General features: G+C 40.2%; 4 protein-coding genes across 4 annotated transcripts; 1 reads left to right on the forward strand and 3 right to left on the reverse strand.

Annotated features, from left to right (window-relative positions):
- The first annotated feature begins 426 nt into the window (after nucleotides 1-426).
- Nucleotides 427-2,984, forward strand: LOC112177888 (calcium uptake protein, mitochondrial). The gene is made up of 7 exons (XM_040511252.1): nucleotides 427-973; nucleotides 1,056-1,123; nucleotides 1,252-1,475; nucleotides 1,620-1,703; nucleotides 1,816-2,008; nucleotides 2,112-2,408; nucleotides 2,491-2,984. The coding sequence occupies exons 1-7, from the start codon at nucleotides 586-588 to the stop codon at nucleotides 2,680-2,682; spliced, it is 1,446 nt and encodes a 481-aa protein (XP_040367186.1). The 5' UTR covers nucleotides 427-585; the 3' UTR covers nucleotides 2,683-2,984.
- Nucleotides 2,985-5,363: 2,379 nt separating this feature from the next.
- Nucleotides 5,364-6,445, reverse strand: LOC112179239 (triphosphate tunnel metalloenzyme 3). Its single transcript, XM_024317593.2, has one exon. The coding sequence runs from the start codon at nucleotides 6,217-6,219 to the stop codon at nucleotides 5,596-5,598; it is 624 nt and encodes a 207-aa protein (XP_024173361.1). The 5' UTR covers nucleotides 6,220-6,445; the 3' UTR covers nucleotides 5,364-5,595.
- Nucleotides 6,446-8,258: 1,813 nt separating this feature from the next.
- On the reverse strand, nucleotides 8,259-8,795 carry LOC112177889 (nucleosome assembly protein 1;3). Its single transcript, XM_024316130.1, has one exon. It carries the CDS (start codon nucleotides 8,793-8,795, stop codon nucleotides 8,259-8,261), a length of 537 nt encoding a protein of 178 aa, XP_024171898.1.
- Nucleotides 8,796-14,417: 5,622 nt separating this feature from the next.
- LOC112177890 (DNA-binding protein HEXBP-like) lies at nucleotides 14,418-14,765 on the reverse strand. Its single transcript, XM_024316131.1, has one exon. It carries the CDS (start codon nucleotides 14,763-14,765, stop codon nucleotides 14,418-14,420), a length of 348 nt encoding a protein of 115 aa, XP_024171899.1.
- Nucleotides 14,766-16,406: the final 1,641 nt, after the last annotated feature.

The following is a 16,406-nucleotide window of genomic DNA, read 5'->3' on the forward strand; positions in this document are numbered from 1 at the left end:
ATGGAATTGAAAATAAATTTTTATTTACTTACATGGCATGACACCTAGGATTTGAGGCCACAAATCTTAGGCCTCATTGAGGCCCTATATCATTGCCCCAAATAAAATTTATTAAGATTTAGCTTTAGTGTCTTGTATAGAACTCCACATATCTTCATCAATCACATGCAAGTAGCATTGGTGGGATCTCTCGATCATAATTAGGAAATGCTTCCGTGAAATCCTAACTCCATGAATGAGTTTGTGCCATAGATGGAAACAAACACATAGAACCACGTACGACAACCACCAACGAACTTTTAAAAAACCGTTAGGAGAAGAGATTCAGTCAAAGGTTTGAGCTACCACTTTTCCCGCTCCAAAACTAACCGTACACCTCTTCACTGGAAATCAATTCAATTCTGTACCATTCTCTCTTCCTTTCTCTCTCAGTCACATTATAACCTCCACTCATTCTCTTTGTGACGAAGAGTTGATCAATCTCTCGCCCATTTTCAGTTTCTGTAAGAATTGTTAGAACTAATTGAAGCTCCATCTTTCAGTAACCAAAGTAGCAAACCATAGCTAGAGATCGAGATTCATATTATGTTTTCTTGGGCATCTTCAAGAAGATCCTCAGGGGTTGTTTTGGGTGTTCAACGACTCGGCTCTTGCACATTGTTCAGTAAATCACAACCCTCATCATCGCCATCTTCGTCTTCTTCGATCAGCTCATCATGTGGTGGCACTTTTGGCTGTAACAATGAGTACAATTACAAGAGTAGATCAGGCTCCTCTAATAAGCGTAGTACATTTAATTTGATTCAGAGGTCAGTTTCTTCAGGGGTTCTAATTCTCGGGTCAAGCATAGGCTATTCTTATTGGTCTTCTGCTTCCTTGGATCCAAATGCCTCTGTTTGTTTTGCTGATTCCAAAGAGGAGGCAGCATGGGCAATCGAGCAGGACCCAGAACAATTCAAGTCCCTCTTTTCAAGTACAGTACCTTAATTGTTTCATTCACAAAATTCATTTCTAAATTACGAGAGACGTGTACTAATTAATAGATCTTGTTTCAGATACATTTAGGAGAAAGAAGTTCTTTACGTATGAAAAAAAGATAAGAGAGCGAAGTACCCCTGAAAAGGTATAATAATATGCATCGTTGAATTGAAGTTGTCTAAACGAAGGAACTTGCATGAGAAACATGCATGTTATCGTACATATATATATTCTACTAACACGCACTCTCTTGCTTCTTGTTTGTGTTTATAGATTTTCAATTACTTTGCATCAGTTCGAACCCCTAGCGGAGAGTGCTTTATGACGCCGGGGGACTTGATGCGAGCTGTTGTTCCTGTGTTTCCTCCCTATGATTCAAATCGGGTTCGAGAAGGCTCTTTAAGAGGGGAAAATGTTCCTGGAGAATTGCAATGTGCTCCTTCTAAATTCTTCATGCTTTTCGATACTGATGGTGATGGCCTCATTTCATTTCAAGAGTGAGTAGTACTCCAAATTAAATGTCCCCATTATATACTTATCCTATTATTTTACACATACCTATTGCGCATCTGAATCCAATTCAAGGATCAAATGCAGCAGCATATATACTCATATAAAACCACATTTATCATGAATATTAGGTACATGTTTTTCGTCACTCTCCTCAGCATTCCTGAATCGAGTTTTACTGTGGCTTTTAAAATGTTCGATCTTGACAACAGTGGGTGAGTAACTTAAATATGGCATTTCAATTCGTCAATAGGAAATCCATTTTTAAAATCTTGGTTTCCAAAAAAGGTTGAAAAGTTCGATCTAACTTGTTACATGTATTAACAGAGACATTGATAAGGAAGAGTTTAACAGAGTTATGGCATTGATGCGAAATCACAACAATAAAAACAAGGACGGCCACAGGGTCAAAGTTGGTGTAGAAGAGGGAGGCATACTCGAGTACTTCTTCGGCAAAGACGGCAAAAAAGGCCTCAAGCATGAAAGATTTGTTCAGTTTTTCAGGGATTTACACGAGGAAGTACGTTAATTCTCTCTGTGACTCTCCCAGTCATTTTATGATTGCTCTATCTCAGTCGGTTTAATTGATCCCGTTTTTCTTCATGTATTATTGAACTTGAAAGATGTTGCGCTTGGAATTTGCTCATTATGACTACAAATCAAAAGGAACCATAACAGCTAAAGATTTTGCCTTGTCCTTGGTTGCATCTGCTGATCTCAGTGTCTTATACAAGTTGCTTGATCGTGTTGACGATATTAACAACGCCCCACGTCTTAACAACATACAAATTACATACAAGGAATTTAAAGATTTTGCAGAGCTACGCAAGAATCTGCGGTCTTTCTCTTTGGCCATTTTCAGCTACGGCGAGGTTAATGGGGTTTTGACAAAATCAGATCTCCAGAGAGCAGCTTCCAAAGTACATTCTGACATACCAATCTATCTGTTACTTCTGATTAGCTTCTTTCATGTGGATACTAAATATCAATTAATCTACACAGGTATGTGGCATCAATGTTTCAGACAATGTGATGGACATAATCTTCCATGTATTTGATGCAAACGGTGATGGTGATCTAAGTGCGAACGAGTTTGTCAAAGTTTTACAGAACCGTGGAGGTGAACCCGTAGAGTCAGGCCTCAGTGGACTCCTAGCTTGCTTCTTAAACTGTGCAAGTAAAAGCTGCTCCTAAGCTCAGACCTGATCACCCTAAAAAAACCATTCTCCTTAGCAATGCCACATATGGCTCTAATCTTGGGTTAAAAGTTGAAGGCTGTACTCAGAATCTGTCTGCTGTGTGATTGAGATGGTACATAAATAACAGCAGGCCGATATTACATATAGACCACTTATTTCAATTGCAGATTTACTTTGTCACATAGGTGATTGTAACCGTTTAGCTAAATCAGTCGAAAGTCGAAACCTATGGTCTTTACAGATCATCTTCATCATTTATGTACAAATATTTTCTAATACTATGATATATTAGTCTTATATAGTTCTTAATAAATGCAGTTCTTGTTCCCAAATCAAGTATGCCATGCTATTTGAATATATGTAACATTTCGATTTCAGCATCACTTATTTAGTTTATTTACACTCGAACATTTATCCGAAATGGCAAGCAGATCTTTGCCAACTAAATAAGCATATATATCATCTCAGATACTCAGCATCATAAACAAGATAAGAATGTCATTTGCATAAACCCGTCGACTGCTCTCGGGACAGGCACCAAAACCCCACAAATGCTGACCAATCTGAGGCAATTCCTGCAGTCGATGCTAACAACAATAGCCAATCTGACGTGGTAACTGACATTGCAAATTCTCTTGCTTCAATGCTTGATAATGAAAATGGTCAAGTTGGGGGTCCTTCAACTGATGCAGAAATGGAAAGCGAACTTGCTGAAGAACTAGCACAAGAAGATGCTTTCACTGAATATGACAGACTATGACATTGAAGTTACTAGAGAAGGTGAAGCCATAAGTGAGTACTTAGCTCTACTGACTTCAGCAGGAACAAAGTGAATACCAGTTTGCCAATAAGAAATGCGACTTTAACAACCGCGCATGTACCTATATAATAGGCACTAGGTCATGGATCTAGTTATGGTGATGGTGTTCCAGATTATCATTTTCCCAACTATGTCAAGACTAATATTACTGCCATGTAGTTTATCTATCCTGCCTTCCACCATTTCTGGAATTACAAAAAAGCATATTTGCTGCTTTTAAGTAAATGCGGTATAAACATGGTATAAACATTCTGATTACTAGGTATCAATTCAGGATACGATATCCATCTTCAAACATAAGGGCAACAAGGTTAGAGAGGACAATCAATGACTGCGTTTCTATAAACTTGTGATAGGTGTAAAAGAATACAAGATTACATAAGGTTCGCTATCATTAGTATTCACAAAATTCTCTGAATTTATAAAATGTTACTCATCCGAATCATCATTGGAATGAGATTCACTGTCTGTGACCATAACTATCTGCTTCATTTCAGATTCTTCATCCTCAACTTGGGTTTCCTTGTAATCCTTGGGAAGAACATTACAATGGTCTGCCATACTTTCTCCGCTTGGAATAATCTGTTTGGTTGAAAGTAGCCATTAGATTCACTAAACAGAGAGATAGAGGGGGAAAGAGATAGAGGCTTGCGGATGCTTGCAAAGTGTGGGGTATTGAATTGTAACTGCATACAAGCATTAGAACTTATCATAACTGCATACTTGCAATGTCACTGGTCATTAGCTGTCCTACCAAAAAGTATGAAAGCAAGAAAATAAATATCTACCTATACCTCAGTAACTACCACATATACCACTATCACCACTCCAACGATGGAAGAAAGCCACATAATTGAAAATGCAGAAAAACCCAACCCTAATACTTCAGTATTTAATTAGATAGACCATATTTGTGTGACAACACTATGTTAAAGCCCAAGATCCTCAAATTAAACACAGTTCCTTTTTAACACACTGGATGCATATTAGCCTACTTCCTCTCATCATATGTAGTTTTATACTTCTACTGCTTGTATCATGTTAGGAACTAATAACAGAAGATAGTATAGTTGAAAATGTGCATTTCAGAGGCGCATAAGTGGATACCTTCTCATCTTCCAAATGAATTTGTCATAATCTCTTCTGATAGCAAAATTCATATGACCACCAACCCTCTTGCTGCATAGAAGACTTAATATGTTAGAGGAGTTTAGAATAGATGCACAATCATCAATAGGGAACCAGACAATAGTTTTTAGGTTATATGAGGATGAGAAATAGGAAAAGAACAATTTGCTCCAAGGAGCGATTCAACAAAAACTATTTAATTTTAGAAAAAAGGATATGTGATCCTTTCTACAGTATATGTAGGGCTATATATATTCAAGCACTAAACCAGCAGAGACATTCAAGACAGTTTTAGAGTCACAGATCTTACTCTGATAAAGCATTGGTCCTTGACTCCTTGAGTATTTCAAGCAGCTCATCTGGCGTTTTATTCTTAACTCATTTCTCAGTTTCCACAATCATGCTGCTAGTATTCTGCTGCAGAATTGGCTTCCCACTCTTTGCTTCCTCCACCTTAGGCATGTAACATATAGAGTTCTGTCCATTCTTATTGAGCATAACCACAGACTCCTGATCATCTTCCTGCAGTAGTTGTAGTCCCCATTACTATATATTTCATAGTTTGGGGACTACTCTCTCTCTCTCTCTCTCTCTCTCTCTCTGCTCGTGATTAGCTTCCGAATCAACTCATTAACTCATTCGAACATGATCACTGAAACAACATCCCACTATAAACAGTATTCAAAAACATAAGCCCAACACAGAATCCTACCACAACATGCATCATATCTAGAAACTTCATTCATTCGAACACGATCACTAAAACAACATGCCTTAAAAACAGTAACCATTCAAACACATAATAATCCTACCACACAATGCACCAAATCTAAAAACTTTATTCAACCAAATCGCACTATATAAAAACTTCATACAATCCAAGTTCTTCACAAAACCGACATTGTAGAAGAAGCATTAAAACGTAGACAATTATATCAGAAAGTTCACCACATTAAATCCCTAAGGCAGCTTCCCAGCTCGAAAAGTCGCAAACTTGGACACTTTGGAGTACGAATACCTCACCCCATTTTCCTTCAAGAACTCCTCAAGCTTCTCCTTGGCTCCATCAGGATCAGCACTCTCACACTCAATCTCATAACAAGTCCCAAACTCATACTTGGTCTCATCCACCTCCAATTTCAACCCTTTCCAATCATACACATCCCTCACATTCCCAAACCCTCCCATCCCCACAAACCCTAGAACCCCAAACTCCTCCCTCACCCTCCTCAAAACCCTAGACTCCGCCGCCATCATCTTCTCCGGCTCGGCGGCGCACGCCCGCCCCACCGCCGGGTCCAGCTCCTCCTCGTCCTCCTCCACTCGGCTGACGCCGTCGACCAGCACCGCATTCGCCTTCAGCGTCACGGCGCAGAGAGGGCTCCGGTCGGAGAAGCGTAGCCGGAGCGCGGCCCGCCGCGCCGAGAGCTCGGATTTCGAGCCGTCGAAGAAGAGATTCTCCTGGCGGTGGGTGCCGAGGTGGAACGGCGCTAGAAGAGCGGTGACCTGACCGTGGGCGGCGGCGTCCGGCAGCCTCAGCTTGACCTCGACCTCCATTAGGGCTTTGGAGATGGGGTGAGACATTTTTTAATTTCCGATGATGCGGTGCGTTTTGGTGGAGGGGTCTTTGGAGCGGTCGAGGTGGCTGAGGACGGTGGAGGAGGCGGTGGTGGTTGTGGTTATGACGGCGGCGCGCTGACGAGCTTCTTCGAGTTCTTCTTTGTCTTCGATTTTGAGTTCGATCTTGGTTGGCTTCCGTCTCAGCATTTTTGCTCTTACATATCACTTCCCCCACTGATTTTCTGAGCGTGTATTTTACGGAGAGTATTTATTGGGTTTGAATCTTGTGGCAGTATTGGGCTAAACCTTGGACTTAGACTTTTGTGTCTCTGTATTGGGCCTAAACTAGATGATCCAAATCTGCAAGCAAAACGCTGCTTTACCCACATCTACCTTATGTTTTGTTTTGGTGAATCTCGATGGAAACGGCCGGTATTTATACGCTAATTAAAAAAGTAGATTATAGAGAAGGGAAAACAGCATAACTAAAAATTAGGAAGACTCATTCGATCAAAATTTATAAATGATATATATTAGGGGTGGGTTCGGTTCGGTACCGGACATTCAAGACCAATACCATCTACCGTACCAGACACTCTTGGTACACAAAATAGGCTACCATTACCGGCCACAAAAGTCGGTATACCAACTTCTCGGTATCGGTTGGTATCGGTTGGTTGGGCCTCCAACCGAGTTTAAGATTGGGCCAGCTTTCAGCTATGGCCCAACTGAAATTGTAAAGGCTCAAACCTGTCAGCAATTTCCAAACAAAGGCCCAACCATAAGCAAAAAAACTGTCATACATAACTTCAGTTCATCTCATCAATCATTCATCACTTCATAGTTCATACAAATTATAATTCAATAATTCACAGTTCATCTCATCAATTCACAGTTCAATAATTCATCTCATCAATTCACAGTTCATGAAACCATGAAACCCAGAATAAATTGGTAAAGAAACTAAGAAACTAAGAAAGAGTCCCAACTCACAGGTTTAGAACTCACATATACAAGTAAAAAATCAAGATTCCACTTCAAAGAGACTGATTCCACTTGAGATTAAGTGATTAACTGCAGCAAGATGCAAAAAAGTAAAACCATTACAATTTTAGAGATTACTCAGTCTAGAATCCAAAGATTAACCAAAGAGAAAACTCAAATCTACCAAAAATTGATACGAGAGAGAAAACTCACCGGCCGTAGGCCATGAATCGAATGAATTGATACGAGATTTCTGGGTTTGAAGATTTGAATCGAATCGAGAGGCGAAGAGTTCTGGGTTAGAATCGAATCGAACTTCGACCGTAGGCCATGAATCTCTGATTAGATACCAGATTTTCTGGGTTTGAAGCTTTGAATCGAATCGAACTTCAAGCCGTCGATGCCTCGAATCGAATCGAATTGAAGAGTTCTGGGTTTGAAGCTTTGAATCGAATCGAACTTCAAGCCTTCGAGGCCTCGAATGAAATCGAAGAGTTCTGGGTTTGAATCGAATCGAGAGGCGGAGAGGGTTTGAGTGATTGAGTCTGAGAGAAAGGGCTCGGTTCGAGCCTCAAGCCTTCGAGGCCTCGAGGGGCTGAGGGAAAGAGTGGCTGAGCAGTCTGGGACTCTGGTCTCTGGGTGGAGTGGTGGGCAGTAGACTAGTAGTCGTATTACCCCTTCAGGGTTTGGAGAGTTTGAGTCTAATCAACGGTTATAATTTAATATGAAATAAAACTATTAATAATCAATGGTTTAGATCTATAGATATAAAATATATTTAATTATATAAATAATATATATAATATACGGTACGGTACGGTATACCGTATTTATCTTCAAATCAGTACCAGTACCGTACCAATATGTTCCTCTCGGTTCGGCACTACCGTACCAATACTTCGGTAGCCGACATTTTCGGTAACCAACATTTTGGTTCGGTTGGTACTCGGTTGGCTGGTTTGTCTCGAGAGGATTTGCCAGCCCTAATATATATAGGTGGAGCCAAACCCCACCAAACTAAATGTGAGGAAACAGTTCCAAAATTTGCTAATGCATCGGCGGCTTGTTTTCCGAATTAGTCAAATGAACTTGAGCACATTCTTGCCATCTTCATATTCATCCCCATTGTACCATGATATGGCATGAGGAATAAATTTGTCTCGAATTATTAAGCCAATTGCATAATCTCGTGGAATTGCACCTTCGTATAATGGTTTATCAATTCTAGGAGTACTGTTAAACAAGTTAAAGAAGCTTTCTCGTTTTTTGGATTTCAATACTTTCCTCCTAATGTTATACTCTCGTGTCAAGCAGCATTCGTCGAGTAGTGTGCACCACTTGATCTCTGTCCCAATTGTCCTCTCCATTTCGCCGTAAAATGTTTTAGTCAGGACTGGTTTTTTGAAATGAAGATTCCTTTCAGGATCAAAGATGAAGTCGAGCTCAAATCCATTCAGATTATCTAACTTACAGCACTTGATATCAATGAGACATTCGAGAGCCTTTACATCGTGAAGTTTAATCACATCAGCAAGTATGAAATGATGCATCATTGCCACAATCCAAAAGTCAGGTACTCCTTTCTGCTTTGTTTGCTTTAGGAACTTCTTCATCATTGCTTACTCCTTGATCACTTTCACTTAAACCATTGACAATCTCGTACCTCTTCCTATAGAGAGGCTCATACTACTCCTGGTGTTTTTCTTCTCATGCTGCTTTCTTCGCACAAAACTTCTTTTCAAGATCCTTATCGTGCTCGTCCTTCTAAGCCTCATCCCAGTATTTTGCCTTCCATTGATCTAGCTCTGCCGCAAAATTGTTTTCAAGCTCAACAACTTTGTCATGTATCTTCTTCAACTCCTCAACGCACTTGAGGATACCATTATGCTACTCCTCCACCTCTGGGGGAAGATCAAGAGTGCCGACTCGGAAAGAGGGGACAGAAAAAAAAATCTGCCAGCATTTTGTGGGCTTCCGACTTATCATTATCGGTGGCTCTGGACAGTTGGCTTCGTTTTTCATAGTCTTTACCCCTTTAATTTCTGCCCTAAAACGATTAGGTGAATTAGAACACAAATTTAGCTTTATTAACCTGTAGATTAATATCATTGTTCAACCAAAATCATATGCTTAAAGATATAAAAGGATGGTACGAAATCAGATTGTAAAGATATCATAAACAACTCAAGAACATAAATAAATGAATCTAAAAATTATTAACATAAACTGGTTCTTAACAAAAATCTCACTCCAATAACAAAGTTCATAATCGAAATCTGAAATTCAATACTAAAGAGTACGAAAGCATAAATAAGGGTCATAGATTACACTTTTTGATCTTCAAGGAAGCCTTGGAGAACATCAAGAGAATACACAACTAGGCCTTCAAGAACACGAGCAGCCTTGGAGAAGACATAAAGCTCTTCACGACAAGAGGCTTTTTCTGAATTTTAGAGAGGGTTTTGGAAAGAAGAGAGCTCGGCTAATGAACTGAATTTTACGTCAAGAAGTGATCGTCTTGGCATCAAGAATGACTTCTATTTATATAGGAATCGTCCTCTCTTGTGATGTCATCTTGGCCATTCATCTAAAGGTGAATAATCCTCTAAGTTTCCTTGATTTTCTCACGACAAAGTTTTGAATTTGCTAATCTTATTCCATAAAGAGTACACAGCATATCCTTTTAAATTCCTTAGAATTTTGCACGGCAAACTCCACATTTCCCTCCTTTGAATTGTGTTAACTTCTTCCTCCAAGAGTTGTGCACACAACGAACTCCTACAATAAAGGCAAATCAGAAATTAATTAGAGTCTATAACCAATAGAAAATAAGATAAATAGGAATAAATATTGAATAAAAACACTTCCCTATTATCTCCACGAAATAAGGAGACTCCTTGAATTCCTCCTTATTTTTGTGCATCATTCCCTTGTTCTTTGCACGGCAAAAAGTCTTCTCCTCCTTCAAGTTTGGCGTCATCTCTCTAAATTCTCTCTTTAAAACAGGAAAGTCAAAAATAGGAAAGTTCAAAAGAAGAAAGTTCCCTAAAAAAAATTAGGAAATATTTCTTAAAATGAAAGAGGAAAATTTCTAAAATGACTTATTCTTCATTTACATTCATTTCCGCTCTTTTTCGCCTCTTTTCTCCATTTCCAACCTTGAAGTACATATAAACAGAAACTACGTTAGAGTTAGTAATTTTAAGAGAATAACTTAGCCAAATGAGGGAAAATACATATTAAAAACGTCACACTTTGTGCTCCTATCATTCATTCATGGACTTGTCATTGGCAATATGAATCCTTCAAGGATTTGATTAATCAATATCCTTATGATGACACATAGGATTTAGAGATTTGCTTTTAGTAATTTTCTTTTAAAATCTTCATAATAACCATGATAACCTGCCATAAGCCTCTCGTTAATATAACGGCTATATGTAACACTATGCTTATAGGAAAATTGTCCCTTAGAGAAGAATGATAATCACATGCTTCTATAAAGATAGATTTGTGTCATAGTGATTCCAATTCACTGGAATGAACATGTCACGCCCCTGATTTTACACACATGAAAATCGATATATATAACCCCATAATTATATATGCGTGAACGTCCAGTCATCAATACAAAATACCTGGAATCTTTTTCCCTTTAACTTACACAGATATTGATGCCCTGAACCCTCAAAGTTAATATACACTCGCTCTATAGAGTTATATATTACACAAGCTTACGAATTAAATTGTCAACAACAAGATAAAACGTAAATGCTTCTCAGAGCTCACTACAACGGAAGTCCAAATAACGGTAAAGTCACAAAGATGGTTTCCTACCGTAAAGCTGCTAGCTCGCTGCCTCAACCTTGATTATCCTAACCTGCAAGATTAACCCCTACACCGTTTGAATAGTGTACTGGGTTATCACACAACAAACCCGGTAAGCTTTTGCAAGCCCGTATGAGTAACTCAAAACACACATACGCAACTCACGCCAAACGAGGAAAACAACTCACGCTTTGATTCCTTAAAACACGAAATAAGGAGAACAACTCACACTTTAATTTCCTTTCAAATCGAAATAAAAGAAAGCAACTCACACCTTGTTTCCTTTTAAAACGAAACATAGAAAACAACCCACACTTGAATTCTATCAATAAAACATAGAAAACAACTCACACCTTGAATTCTATCAGTTGTACCATAAGCGTACCATAGAAAGCAACTCACACCTTGATTTCTATCAGTAAAACATAGAAAACAACTCACACCTTGTTTCCTATCAAATGTACCATAATCGTACCATAGAAAGCAACTCACACCTTGATTTCTATCAAAACGTTAATAAGGAAAACAACTCACACCTTGTCCCCTTAAAAACCATTAATAAGGAAGCAACTCACACCTTGTTCCCTAAAAATACGTAATGTCAAGAGTTGTCAATAACCAATTCCCGTTACCCCATGAATTACCTATATGGCAGACAGATTAGAGCTCTAACTGAAAACGTAACCACTCGTCCGGCCAAAGACGTGGTCACCAGAGATTCTGCCCAAGGTCTTAGACCTTCGATCCTCGGGCCGCACTGTCCCTTGGAGCAAAACATTAAAGGAGTCGCACAGGACCCAAAATGTTACACAAATCGCAACGCTTTTGAAAACAATCGAAATCAACATTTCCATAATCATTGTTTTCTGAAAAAGCCATAACACAAAACAATAAAAAGCATCAATTCATGCCTATTGTTTTCATACCCAAATCTCAACGCTTTTCTCAAATCTCAACGCTTTTCAAAACAAATCGAAATCAATCATTTCCAAAAATCATTTGTTTTCCAAAAGCCACACCCCAAAACAATAAAAAGCATCATTTCATGCATATTGTTTTCATAAATCCACAAACCACCCAAAACATATATATTTCACGTAAATATATATCTACTAATACATGAATACGTATGTATATATATACATCCCATAATATATATATATATACACACACATAGTCATCTACTCAAAAATGCTACTAATACCAACTATAGTTTGCAGTTAACTAATAACTCTCAAAACAATAAGGTATTCCCGTTCGTGAATGAACTTCGTGAGATTACTCACCTCAGAATCCCGCTGCGTCTTCTATACAGAACCGAACTAGTACACTATCACCAACAACTCGTCCAATTCACCTTTTAGAAGCACCTATTCACCAATGATCTCAAATCAGTAACGATTCATAACCAATTTAAGTCCGAAACCCCTGTTTTGAACTAAAATCCCCCAAAGTGGCGCCAATCGAGGTGAAACCACATCCGAGACCTCCCAAAGTCTCTGGAATACGTCCATGATCGATGTGACCAAACCACAAGTCGATCGGACGCTCAAATCCTCACGGATAGAATAATCGATCGGTATGAAATTGCAAAAATCATAACAATTCCATACGAACTCCAAAATTTGCATATTATATATCGAAACGCTCGTATCAACGAGTAGAACATATATAATACCAAAAACAGTTCCTTAAGTGGCCGGAACACTGCCTGAAAGCCACCACAGACGGTGGTGCACCACCGCCGGCCAAAAACACATTATTTCACAAAACTCCCAACATCAAAGTTCTTCATCTAAGCATGCTTGTGAACTCTCATAACTAGCTCGAAGTCAGAAAACAAGCTTAAGGGATCGAAAACTACCTCACAAGCCGTGAACAGTAATCCCAACTGAGTTGAACCGATTTCCACGTAAACCGATCAAAACAAACCACATAGATCGATCAGCAAGCCTATTCTGAACTCAACCAAGGAAACACGAAGCCACAAAGTCGCCGGAGTTGTGTTTTCCGGCCGGGTCCGAAAACACCAACCTGCACCGCCTTCTACCGCCGCTACCACCGAGAATCGGTACTAGAGGACACCACAGGGAGGAGCGCACGGAGGAGTAGAGCTTATCTGGAAAGTCTCGTCGCTGGAGATGGCCGGAGCTCACCGGAAAAGCCGGGTCGGGTCACTGGGTTCGGGTCGGGTCGAGCGCGGGTGATGAGAGAGAACGGAGCTTCTGGTTTCCGGAAAAAGAAGAATGAATGAAATGGAAATAGTAAGTTTCCGAAAATGGAAACTACTATTTATAGAATTTTCCCTAAACTTCAAACGCTCATAACTTTCTCATACGAACTCCGATTTCCGCGTTCCACATGTCCACGAACTCGTATCGACGCGCTCTACAATTTTCGTGAAGGAAGTTTTCGGAGAATCCCAACGTATCAAAAGTCAACCTTGAACCCCCCCTAAAGTCATACTTTTCAAATAATTAATTCGTCCGAAACACTTCCGCTCCATCCACGAGCCACGAAACCGTCCAACAACCATAAATTAGATTCCGGAAATTCCTCGGAAAATATTTACGAATTTCCGGGGCATCACATTCCACCCCCCTTAAAGAAATTTCGTCCCGAAATTTACACGTACCACACCCACAAGTACGCATAAACCAAGCTCAAGTCCAAATCTCATTTCGCAACAACCTGTTCTTGTCTCATTATACAACATACTTAGCTCAATAATGGATACAGGTACCCTACCTAATATCGCAATTCAAATGCATCCTACCATCCCACTTGGAGATAATCTAAACATCTCACCTGTTCAATCACGTACTAATGCAACAACAATTATGCACAACTACAACACTATGCACAACCACCTAAGAGTCCATAGTCCTGTCCTCATAGTATCTGCATCGATATATCATCAATTACAATACTCTCATTGCTAAATTGAAAATGACATTTCATTTCAAATCAATCGATAAAACTCTAGGTTTTTGCCACAGTCAACTATTTGCAAAATCACAATAAGCATTCCAACTATCTCCGAACATAGTAAGATGAGATTCAGCCTCGGCCGAACTACCCATCAATTGTCACATGGTATCACACATACAAACAAAGTTGTAAAAGACTCCTCTGTTACAACAATGAAAAATGCATCATGCAACATACCACCTAAAACAGTATTTTATAAAAGGAAGCCACACGCAAAAGTCTAACTATAGACATCAGGCAAAGCCTGTCACAGCACACAAAGGAATTAGGTTCTCCACTATCATACTTCGCCTTAGCAAGAAAAGTCTTAAGGCCGATAAGACACCTCCATTCCCTACACTTTGCTGAAAATTAGCATCCACTCAGACATGCCCCAAAGGCTGCTGTCCTCGCTGATTTCCTTGTCCCCTGCCCTGCTGCTAGGTACAATCCCTTGAGAAATGCCCTGTCTGGCCACAAGTAAAACACGCCAAGTTCTTCGGTTTTGTGCAAGCCTTAGCAGTATGGCCAATCTCCTTACAGTTGTAACATCTCAGAGGTGCTCCCTGCCCAACAGGTGCAGCCCTAGCAGGTGCAGCCGCTTCCCTAGCTGGCGCCTGCTGATGAGTCCTGCGCCTCTTCCAGAACCCACCCTGAGCATCTGTCCCTTCACTGCTCTCAGCAGTTGCCTTCCCCTTCCTTCGGGAGTCCCTCTCAGCCGACTCCTGCTCCTGGAAAATCAAGTTCTCCTGCTCAATGGCCATAGCCTTAGCGAAAATGAGCTCCATCACCTTCAGTTCCAGAACGGCGACATCGTGCCGAATCGAAGCATTCAGTCCCCACTGAAACTTCATAGCTAAGCTCTCAGCATCCATCTGTCTCACAAAGCGATACAACCTTGAGAACTCAGCCTCATAATCCCTCACACTCTTAGTCCCTTGGACTAACGAGACAAATTCCCTTTCCAACTGCTCCCTCACTGAAGGCGGAAAGTACTTCTTCCTGAATAGTTCCACAAACTCATCCCAGGTCATGGTGGACACATCCATAACCCTCTGTGTGCCACTCCACCATACCCGTGCATCGCCTTGGAGCATAAACGCCGCAATCTTCCTCTTCTCAACGTCATCGCAGACGACCATCTCGAAGTAGGTCTTCATGTTCTCGATCCATTGATCTGCCAACATGTGATCCGTACCTCCCTGGAATGGAACTCCTCCCAACCTCAAAATCTCCTTTGCCAACTTCGACAAACGAGTGGGATCTACAACATTCGCAACCTCCACAACAGGTGGAACAGGCAGCTCAACATTCGATGCCTTGATATCATTCTCAAACATCTCCTCAACAGGAGGAGGAATCCTGCCCCTACCTCTGGCTCCACCCCTGCCTCTGGGTCTACGTCGACCCCTAGCTCGGCCTCCTTGTGAATCCATCACCTAAGAAGCATAACAACCTATGATTAATACTTGTACAACTTCCAACTACAAGTATAAGTCAACAACATGACTAAATCAACCACCTTACTACGTCAGAAGATACAATTCTATCCCCTACGTAAATCTCGAGTCAAATCTAAAGGTCCTCATTCCTCAAAAGACTATAACTCCTAGAAGCTACCTTAAGCTCCTACACTTTGTTCACTGAACCAACACTACCCTGATGACTCACAATCCAACGCTCATTGCATACCCAATGACTATATCAATACCGAAAAGCAACAGATGGGGATCCGCTGCAGACGGGCCATCACTCGAGCAGTATTGATTGTCACCAAATATGCACCTTACGCTCTGATACCAAACTGTCACACCCCTGATTTTACACACATGAAAATCGATATATATAACCCCATAATTATATATGCGTGAACGTCCAGTCATCAATACAAAATACCTGGAATCTTTTTCCCTTTAACTTACATAGATATTGATGCCCTGAACCCTCAAAATTAATATACACTCGCTCCATAGAGTTATATATTACACAAGCTTACAAATTAAATTGTCAACAACAAGATAAAACGTAAATGCTCCTCAGAGCTCACTACAACGGAAGTCCAAATAACGGTAAAGTCACAAAGATGGTTTCCTACCGTAAAGCTGCTAGCTCGCTGCCTCAACCTTGATTATCCTAACCTGCAGGATTAACCCCTACACCGTTTGAATAGTGTACCGGGTTGTCACACAACAAACCCGGTAAGCTTTTGCAAGCCCGTATGAGTAACTCAAAACACACATACGCAACTCACGCCAAACGAGGAAAACAACTCACGCTTTGATTCCTTAAAACACGAAATAAGGAGAACAACTCACACTTTAATTTCCTTTCAAATCGAAATAAAAGAAAGCAACTCACACCTTGTTTCCTTTTAAAACGAAACATAGAAAACAACCCACACTTGAATTCTATCAATGAAACATAGAAAA

This window comes from Rosa chinensis, chromosome 7, assembly GCF_002994745.2.
Source record: "Rosa chinensis cultivar Old Blush chromosome 7, RchiOBHm-V2, whole genome shotgun sequence".
NCBI lineage: Eukaryota > Viridiplantae > Streptophyta > Magnoliopsida > Rosales > Rosaceae > Rosa > Rosa chinensis.